General features: G+C 50.1%; 1 protein-coding gene across 1 annotated transcript; it reads right to left on the bottom strand.

Moving 5' to 3' along the window:
* Positions 1–362: 362 nt before the first annotated feature.
* Positions 363–6,099, bottom strand: ATRAID (all-trans retinoic acid induced differentiation factor). Its single transcript, XM_084235727.1, has 7 exons — positions 5,788–6,099; positions 4,994–5,115; positions 2,071–2,142; positions 1,789–1,860; positions 1,567–1,688; positions 1,186–1,283; positions 363–688 (listed from the first exon to the last, which is right to left on the bottom strand). Exons 1-7 carry the CDS (start codon positions 5,884–5,886, stop codon positions 584–586), a joined length of 690 nt encoding a protein of 229 aa, XP_084091853.1. The 5' UTR covers positions 5,887–6,099; the 3' UTR covers positions 363–583.
* Positions 6,100–10,075: the final 3,976 nt, after the last annotated feature.

Here is a 10,075-nt window from a genome sequence, read left to right as displayed (position 1 = left end):
GACGCGGGAAACGCAGCACGCCCCAGCCGGTGCCGGAGCCACGTGAGGACGGCGCGCCCGGGCGGGTCCACGTGGCCGACCGCGCCGGAGGCTGCAGCGCGGGCGGCGCGCAGGGCGCAGGATCCCGGGCGCGCTGGGCGGCGGCCGACTGCGGCGGCGCGGGCTGCGGGCGGCGTGAGGGGCGGGGCCGGGCACGTAAGGGGCGGGGCGGCCGGGCGGTCCTGGCGGGCCGAGGAGACGCTGGGGAAACCTGGAAGATCCAGCCCGCTCCTCCCAGGCCCTCTCCCACCACAACCAAGACACACACAAAGCCAGGGCGCCTTTCCCTAGAAAAAGAAAAGAACGAAGAACCAGGTGTTTATTATTACAGTTAACAGCACAAGTAGGAACTGCTACTAGTCCAGTCCTGGCTGGGGGTGCCCACCGCACTACAGGCTTGCATAATTTTATGTCTTCCTTCCAATGGCGCCCTCAACCTTGAGGATTCGTGGACCAACGATGCCTGTCAAGGAAGCAAATCTCCCTGGCTGGGCTAGGGTAGCTCAAGATGACCTTTAGGTCTGTAGGAAGACTCATATACGGTTCAGGAAGCCTTGGCTTTTCGGCGTTGAGTCCCCCAAAGCAGGATGGAGATGGATAATGTGGTGGATCCCAGAATCCCAAAGAACAGAAGCGGTGAGAAAAAACCCTGTGAATAACAGAACAAAAAATCTCATTCAGCATCACACCAAAAACTAAAGCCTATGGGCCTCCCTGGTGGTGCATGGGGTTAAGTAAGACACAGCGCTGTGAAGCTATCCACTGTCTCTGTAGCACGAGGTCGATCCCCCGCCAGGAAGCTAACCCACATGGCGCAGCAGACCTCTCCTGTCTCGCTCGCTGCTCCCCTCAGCAGTGTATTTCAGTCAATCTGCCTCTTCTGTTCCCCACTCTGTCTTTGGTGAATCCTGTTACCTCCCACACCTCTGGCCTATACCCCAGCTCTTGTATGCATAAATAAATCTTTAAAAAAAAAAACTAAAGTCTCCTACTTTATTGGTATTGCCCATTCCCTCCTCTAGAACAATTCTCCTAGTGTCCTTCTCTACATGATTTGCATCAGCTTCTGGTCTCTGACTCTTCTTTCAGAGGGGTTCTGGCTCTGTGTATTTCTCTAATCTCCAATTTGAAGGTCTAATGCCTCACCTGGCACATACACTTATAGCCATGGAAACCATCAGCACAAACACACTGCAAGAGACCAGGACCATCAGGCGCACAGGATCCATTCTCAGGACACATTTCTGGGAGTCAGAGAGAAACAGAACATTCACTGCATCTCATTAGATATGTTTCTCAAACATCTACTTCAAGTTAGAGTCTCTCCATTTGAGGTCAAAGGTAGAAGATACAGATAATCAGAACAACTACTGCAACAACAATAATAAATATATTTTAAGACCTTTTCTTTCCAAGAGATTAGAACCTCAGAAACCAGAATAAAGGGCACTTTACAATCTTTCTGTTAAGTGGAGAACAGAAGGGAGGAAAGGCAGTTCCCAGCAGGATGGGGGGGAGACAGTATACCTGTGTCTCCAGTGCTGTTGCAAAGATTCTTCTGCCCTTGACAGGTTCGGTTGTCGTTATAAATGGTGACCATATCCCAGGCTTTGATACCTCCAGGACACTTGACATCTGGTGGCAGTACCCTGAACATAACACAGGCAATCACAATATGCAGCCCAAAGTGGCTGAGCTCACAGCACTGGCCCTCTCAGAGTCTCTTGCCCAACCCACAGCCTTACTCACAGAGTCTGGAGCTGGGTAAAGCCACGGAAGGTGCCAGCCAAGTCATCCTTAAGGGGGTTCTCTCGAAGATCTCTGAAAAGCATACTCTTGTTAGTACTGAGCCCTAGGAAAACACTCTACTTCCAGTTATACATCTTCCTAGACTGGTAATCGGTGTTCATTCTGAGTGATCCAAATTTAGTGATTAACATTCATGCATCTTTTAGGAGTCCCTCCTCAAACACCTTCCCATCAATCCTTTTCCTTATTCACCTTTTAGGGGGAGGCCAACTAAGAACTTACATGATGATAGCAGTATATGCCTGAGGAAAGTTTGGTCCAGGATCCTTCAGAGAACAGTTCTGGAGATCTATCCTGAAGAAATAAAGCATTAGTGTAACTATATGCCCCTCTTCTCTTCATCCATGGTAAGCTAATACAACCCCCCATTCAGCTAATATTAATTGAACATAGCTGTGTTCAGTGCCACGCACTAGATGCAAGATATTTTAACCCTGCATTGTCCAATTCAGTTGCTACTGGCTACATATAGCTACTTAATTTAAATTAAAAAATTCAGTATTTCATTTGTACTAGCCACATTTCAAGAATTTAATAACCACTAACATGAAGTTAGTGGTATCACCGGAGAGTAAAGATACAAGACATTTCCATCATGGGAGAAAATTCTATTGGATAGAATTATGTATCTGTGCATATATTGGAAGAAATGTGTTTCTTGTCAAGTCACCATAAATGAAAAATTTTTCCCAAGTATATTTTGTACCACAGACTGAATATAAACTACTGGACATTAAGAACCATGATGCATAATTTTCCATCAATATCTACTGCTGTCTGTTCCTTTATTCTACAAATATTTACTGATGGCTAATTAACAGCAACAATTAGGAGAATGAAAAAACACACAGCCTTAGCATCTTAGTTTTCAAGTGGCTTACAATGTAGTAGGAGAATAAGACCATCACCAAAAATACTAACAATATAGGGGCCTCCCCGGTGGCGCAGCAGTTGAGCGCTGGGTTGGAAAGCTGCCCACAGCCTCTGCAGCACCGGTTTGCTCTCCGGCCACCCCGGCCACCGGAGGAGGGTCCCACATGGCGTGCAGACCTCTCCTGCCACCGGCTGCTCCCCTCAGCAGTGTACTTTGGTCCTTCTGCCTGCTCTGCTCCCTGCTCTGGCTCTGGTGAATTCTCTCACCCTTCCGCACGCTTCTAACTGTACCCAGTGCTTGTATGTATAAATTAAAAGAAAATACTAACAATATAAACACTAAATTACAATATGAAAGAAATCACAGGACAAAGGATAGCTTTCCTCAACATTGTTCAGATAGGCTTTTTTCAGTATGTCACCTTGGCAGGTAGCACTAAAGTCAATCAAGGCCCTGGGGGCTTCAAGAGAAACTGTTACCATGAACAAAAAGAATGAAGATTTCCCAGATTTAGGGTAATCTCCAGGAGCAATCTTTTTATCAAAGACACTGGTCTATGTCAAATATCTAGAGCATTTGTTTTTGACATGTGAGACACCCCGCCTCTCTCCATGAAATAATGGTGGTAGACTCCCATTCCATTCATTAGCTCACGAATATAAACCCTGGCCTATCCCATTTACTTTAAAACTTACAGCAATGTAAATTCTCAATATGCATGTAATTAAATTTGTGTTTCTTTTCTCCTATAAATCCGATGCTAATTTGCTTGTTCTACACAGTCCAAGAAGCCACAGAGGTGTATTTATATACACTACCAGTGTATATAAATTTGAGGAGTACAGACACTAAGGATTTGAGAAAGTAAAAAATGTTACCAGTTTGCTATTTAGTAGTAGGGAGCATTCACAAAATGAAGTTGGAATCAAAGGATGGAGATGTATTAATTTGGTGCTGGAACACAATTTCAGGTATGGAGAGTGGCCTGACCCAAGAAATTAAGGTGGATTACCTTTGGAGGCAGGCTCAAGCCAGATCCTCATGGACCGTGTGAGTGGACAAATAATTGGAAAGGATGTCCAAAAGATGGGTCGGGGCTAGTTTGTGATAGATAGCTCATGGCCTGAACTTTATCCTGGGGGCACAGACAGTTAGAAATCTAATGCTACAGCCAAGAGAGTGATAACGGAAATAATTTAGGTTTCAGAAAGTGTAACAAAAGAGGTATTTAGGTAAATTAAGAGGAAAAGGAAGAAAGACATGTCATGTGAGGCTGAAGTGAGGGTGCATTCAAGAGAGAATGTTTAAAGGAAGGAGAGTTATCCACATGTACCTGTTAGGGGGAAATGATGTCCTGAGCTAATCCCATACAGGCTTTGTGGACCCCACCCCCACTCCAGACTAAAGCCATCAGATACTGGGAAAGACAAATCCCGTCACCACCAAAGGGAAGGTGGCTGGTACCTGAGGGTGGAGTTGGGCAGCCTGGTTGGATATAAAAACCAAACACGTGGGCCTTGGGGTGGCTCGCTATCGCTCGCCTCCTGGCTTCACCGCTCCTGGCTGGCCACCAGCTCTCAGAGTGCCATTTTGGGATTCCTAATCAGCAGATCAGGTAGGAGTCATTTAAAACTTTGTCTCCCACTTTTCTCCCTGAGCTATACATCTCCTCATTTCCCCTTCCCTTGTAAATAAACCTTTTATTAACCTTTCGCGTGTGCCTGCAGTAGAGCATTGATAAGTCCTTTTAAGCGCACGGGTGAGGACCCACAGTCAGGCACCCCGTTTTGTATTGGGGTTGCTCTACAACAGTTATAAGCTGAAGTCATAAAAATAGGTGGATTCTCAAGGCAGGCAAATTTAGTACTAACCTGAATAAGGGAACAAGAGGAAGAGTTTTGTTTCAAATATGAATTGATCAGAAAGGGAAGGAAACAATAGCACATCTTGAAGACAAAGGGGGTTATTTCAGACACAAAGTAAACAATCCAAAGACTTGATAATATGCAAAACAACAATGTTCATTTTTAAAACGGGGCCATAAAAGTTTTTTTTTTTTTAAACAGGAAAAACACTTTTAAGGTGTTTCAACCAAGGATAACTAATGGGCTTTCTAGCAAGCTGAAAATGCTATGATAGATTTAGAAGTCTTGAGAATCATGGTGTTGATGTTTCTAAACTAGACACCAATATTTATCCTAAAAGCCAATTGGGCCAGCCTTGATGTTTCAGCTTGGGAACTGTCAATATCCAGGGATTTCTTCATCTCACCCCAAGATGGTGCCCTTCTGATTCAGGCAGCAGCGGGCTTGCAGCATTCCCACAGGATTCTGCTTACAGTAATGGGCCACTTCTGACAAATTGTGTACACTCCCTGGACACTGGATGCATATCTGCAGAAGACAGAAATATATTAGCATTTTACAAAGAAAAGCCAAGAAAAGAACAGGGACCAAAAGTTAACTGCCAGAACACCTCTCTGGAATTATCCAACACAGGGGAGAGGAGTGTCCTACCTTTTTTTTTTTTTTTTTTAATATCAGATTTGGCTAGATGTCTTTCTTCCTTTAGGGCCAGTTGCCAATCAGCGCAACAGGCACTTCCTGTACCAGAGAAAGTTCTATCTTTGAGGATCACTAATCAAACATATTATGCTTTCTCCGGTGACTTCTCAACCTGACAGCCCCAGATTGGTATAAAGGAACACAAGGACCTCATCAAGCATTGCACGAAGGACAGTCCTGCCACCGCTCAAAATGCGGCGTTCGTGCGCCGCGAGCTTGCAGAACACCCAGGGGACGTGTCTGTACAAGGAACAACTTAGTTATTCAAAGGTTGAGGAACGAGGAGGTCAAGTTTCAAAGGCCTTTGGACGCTGGCAGGCCAGAGGCCCAGCGCCGCGTGATAGTTCGGGGCTGCAGCTGCCTGGGCTGCCGCGGGCCCCCGAGGCCTCGGGGAAGAAACCCGAGCGGGAGCCGGGCGGGGGCAGGGGGCGCCGGGGGCGGCTGGCGGGGCCGCGGCTGGCCGCCGAGCCTGCTAGCTCGCCCTCGAGCTTGCTGCTGTACCTCGGGTAGCGCCAGAGCCCCTTCCACGCCCAGCGCGAGGAGCAAGGCCGCAGCCCAGGGGACCAGGGGCCCAGGACCGCCGGGCCAGCGAGGGGCCATTTTCCGCTCCCTCAGTCCGCGGCGACTCGCGAGACCCGCGCTCCCGGCCCCGCCCCTGCCCCCGCCGCGCGGGGCGTGGCCTCGCCGGCCCGGCCAGTCGCCCCGGGGCGGGCCGGGCGCCGCCGCACTCGCGGAGGCCCGGGCCTTCTCTGCGCCGCGCAGCCCGCGTCCGGGAGGCCCGGCCGACCCCCGCCGCGGCGCCTCCGCGCCCGGCCGAGGCCTTCCCGCCAGCGCCCCCGCCCTGAGCGCCGCGCGCCCGGCGCGGCGTCCGCGTCCCTGCCGCCCCCTCCCCCCCCGCCCGCAGGCAACATGGCGGCGCGGGGGCGGGCAGGGGCGGGGCCCCGCGGGCCGGCCGGGGCGCGGCGGGCCCGGCTCCTCGTCGGTCGCCGGCCCCACGTGTGGAAACCCGGCAAGTGGGCCGGCCGGGGGCGGGCCGGGAGCGTGTGGGCCGATGCGGAGAGAGGCGGGGGCGGGGCGAGCCGGCCCCGGCGTGGGGGCCCGCGAGGAGCGGAGGGTGCCGCGGCGCGGTGGTAGGGGTCCCGCGCCGCCTCGCGGGCGGGCGGGAGGCAGGGAGGAGGGCGGGCGAGGGTGAAGGAGGCGCGAGGACGAAGGGCAAAGCCCGGCGGGAGGAGGCGAGCTGGGGACACCTCGGGCGCGCTGTCCCCGTCACCTCAGGGCTGACCCCGCGCTGCGTCCGCAGCCCCGGCGAAGGGGTAGGGGCGGCAGAGGCGCCTGCCTCACTCCTGGTGTCCTTTGCCTCTGCAGAAAAAGGGAGAGATGCTGATCTCAGGGAGGGCGGCGGGACCTTCTTAGCCACGGAGGTAAGAAGAAGCTGCCCCAAGTGGCCCGGGGCCCTGACGACCGGGCGCGGGGCTGCGCCGGCAGGGACGGAGTGTTGCCTTTGGTTCGGGCCGGCGCGAAGCTTGCCAGAGCTCATCTCGAGCCAAGCTTCCCTTCCTTCCACTTAGCCCCAGGTATCTGGAATCTCCTGAAAGGCTTTATTTTCAGCTGACTGGCACATTTTCTAAGGTGTTAGTAGTTATTAGCATTTCGGTGAGGCCCTGCAGCCCTTTGGACTTGAGGCACCCTAGGCTCCAGGACAGATTTTGAAGGACCCTTCGGGGTGGTTGGACCTGCCTGGCCTCTGCCTTTAGTAGGAGTCAAGGCAATTAAGTTCAGCGTTGTGACTGAAGTGCGCGTGGGAGTAGAGTGCTGGAGAATGATTCTCTTCCTTTTCTGTGTGTGTTAGACTTTACTAAAGAGGTCCCACAGCCCCACGTCTGTGCCCTGTGTGTGACAGTTTTAGTGAAACAGCTCAGCTGCCTGACTTGGACTCTCTCACAGGGGCATAAAGCTTGTTGGCTTTAGATCACTGTAGGGTTTTCAGAAGGCTCCTATCTGGTCTTAGAATCATGTCAGGTGTTTCCTATCTTGCCTTGAAGCCACCGAAGAGGGTACTCTGCTCCTTTTGCAAATAGAATTCTGCCAGTTTACTCCAGCCATAGTGGTTCTCCTTTTCTGTCCATCTGCGTTCCAGTCTATATTGGACCTTTTTTCCCTTATTCAGTGACCTGCCTATCTTTAATCACTGCACATTCTTGTTTGCACACAGCAGATATCTCCCTTACTTTCCAATAGTTTCATCATCCCCATCATAACAGTAAAAATTTGCCAAAGAGGTGAGAATACTCAAATGTGCAGAGGCTCAGGGCATCTCTAGGTTAAACTAGAGTGACCTGTTGGGAACATTGTTCTGGGGACTAACATTTGTGACTCTGTAGAATATATGACACATATTGTGATTTTTCACTTCATTGGCCCCAGGAAGTTCAGAGTTCCAAGTCTGGTCTGCGTGAGGCTAGTGTTGTCAGCCCGGCAAAATCTCCCCAAGAACAGTGTGAGAGAGTTGGAAGCCAGGCTGATCTTTCTCCTAGTGGGCAAGAACAGAGACATAGCTTTTATTAATCTGTCTCTAGATTAGTTGAAATCTAAACTTTGTCTAGGAATGATTGACTACAATTAATACTCTGCTGCTTTGGTTTTGGAAGTAATGAGGACAGAAACCCTGGTGAATTACTGTTCATACCTTCAGGTGGCACTGTATCTTTCTCCTTTATTTTGTATTATGTGTAACCTTAAGCAAATTGATTCACTTTGGTAAATCTCAGTCTCCTGGAGAACTCTTGAGTGATTGTGTAAAGTGCATACCTTCGTTAGTGTTGTGTTGAAAGTAACAGCTATAATTCCTTACTTGTTGATCACTAATCTTTATAGGGTTATACAGCAGATGTTCAAAAAATGTTAACTGTTATCATGTTAGGGTATGCATCCTCTGGTACTTTTTCCCCATACCAATAGGTACCCCAGGAAATAGCCTCTAAAGACAGACAGGACGTTATAAATGGAGAGCAGATGGATGGGGAATCACCAGACCTGGCTTTTCATGTAGCCTCTATCAGTAACCAGCTGTGTGGTTTTGGAAAGATCACTTGAGTCATCTGAGTCTCTGTCTTTATAAACATGAGGACTGTAATAGTGACCTCAAGATTTCTGTAGGTTTTGAAATGCAGATGGTTGCTGTCTTATGGTAGTTCCACTTAGATTTTTTTACTTTGTGATGGTATGTAAACAGTAAACATTCAAGTAAATCATGGTATGAGGCTGGGTGTGGGGCTGGGCGAGGCAGTGAGCAGGTGACTCCCGGTCAGCAGATTTGATTTACTGTTATTTTCTGTTTAGGGTGGATCGCCCTGGCCTAACCCCATCGTAAGGTTGAAGGTCTGTACTATGATCCTGTCCTTGTTTGGAGGATAGTGGTATATTCTTTGAGGATTAGTATTTCTTGTGCAGGAGTCAAAAAAGCAACTTTCCCATGTTCTCTCAGCTCCTCCTTTCTAGTTTCCTCCAGCATACGGTGCCAAGTATGACTTGCAGTGAAAGCCTAATCCATCTAGGAATGCTGCTGAATATGAGCTCTCTGCTCCCCATTCTGGAGCCTCTAGGACTGAGCTGGAATCTGGGGGTGATAGGGCCATTTGGATTACAGCGATTGGTTCCTCAAAGGAGCCAGAGCAAATAGCTGTAGCGCTACAGTCTGCCCCCAATTCCTGATCTCACTTCATTTCTATCCACCAGACCCTCAGACTCTGCCCAGCTTCAGACACACACAGCTTCTCCAGGCAGCTCTTCTTCTGAACAGGGATTACTTCTCTAGGTAGGTATCTGCCCCAGCGGGATAGAACCATGCTCCCTGTCTATCCCCCCTGCCCCCCAACTCCCTGGCTGCATTGCTTCTCTCCAGGATGACCCTGTAATTATCACTTTGAACCCTGGCTCCAGCGCATAGCTCTCTCACCTCACACCTCTCACTTCTGAATCCCACCACTCTTCCTGGATCTGTTTGTTATTAACTGTGTGTTACAGGTGGAGGGCACAAGAGGGGGTGGCAGGACTTATCTAGTGGTTGGAGTGGAGGGGGGGCGCCCAGAGTAGTTGATTGGGGATGCCCAGAATGGAGTCCAGGGCTTCCCTGAAGGTGATCTCCCTGGTGATCAGTATTGAGAAGAGGTACTGCTAGGAAGTGACACAGAGGATGATGGGAATCAGGGGCTGAGACCAGGGGAAATAGAGGAAGCCTGTTCTCTTATTTCTTCTTCCCTGCTGGGCTGTGGCGCCAGGCTGGGCCCTTCTGGCTTAGTGCATTGTAGTCACTGGGTCTGTGCCTGCAAATGGGGGCAGGGAATTCTTGAAGTATGGGCTGCAGTTGATTTTTCTTAATACTGGGGTGGAGACCTACGAAGGTTCTCAGAAATCACAACCACTCACACCCAAATTGGCCAAGTAGTTGTCTCCTGATTGCCTCACTGTGCTCTTCTTCCCTCCCTTACCTGCCCCACCGAACCCATATGGCATCTCTAGGCCTTCAAGGATTGTCAGCGAGCTGGCTGTTCCAAGTTTGATGGGTGTAGGCACAGAGACCCATGGTGTGGCAGCCGGGAAGGCAGGGTGGCTTGACTAGGGATTTATTCCTTTGCAGCTCACCCTGGATGATGTCACTTGGTAGCAGAGGGGGACTGTGAGACCGTGGCTGGGAGCCAGGTTGAAGCCACTTGCCCACCTCTGCCCAACCAAGGGGCATCCCACAGTCTGGGAACAGCAAGTGGCTGTAGGCCACAGACACAGCGAGGAT

Source organism: Talpa europaea (assembly GCF_964194135.1).
Source record: "Talpa europaea genome assembly, chromosome: 6".
Classification (NCBI taxonomy): Eukaryota; Metazoa; Chordata; class Mammalia; order Eulipotyphla; family Talpidae; genus Talpa; species Talpa europaea.
Note: the sequence above shows the minus strand (reverse complement) of the source record. Positions and strands in the feature narration are given on the sequence as shown.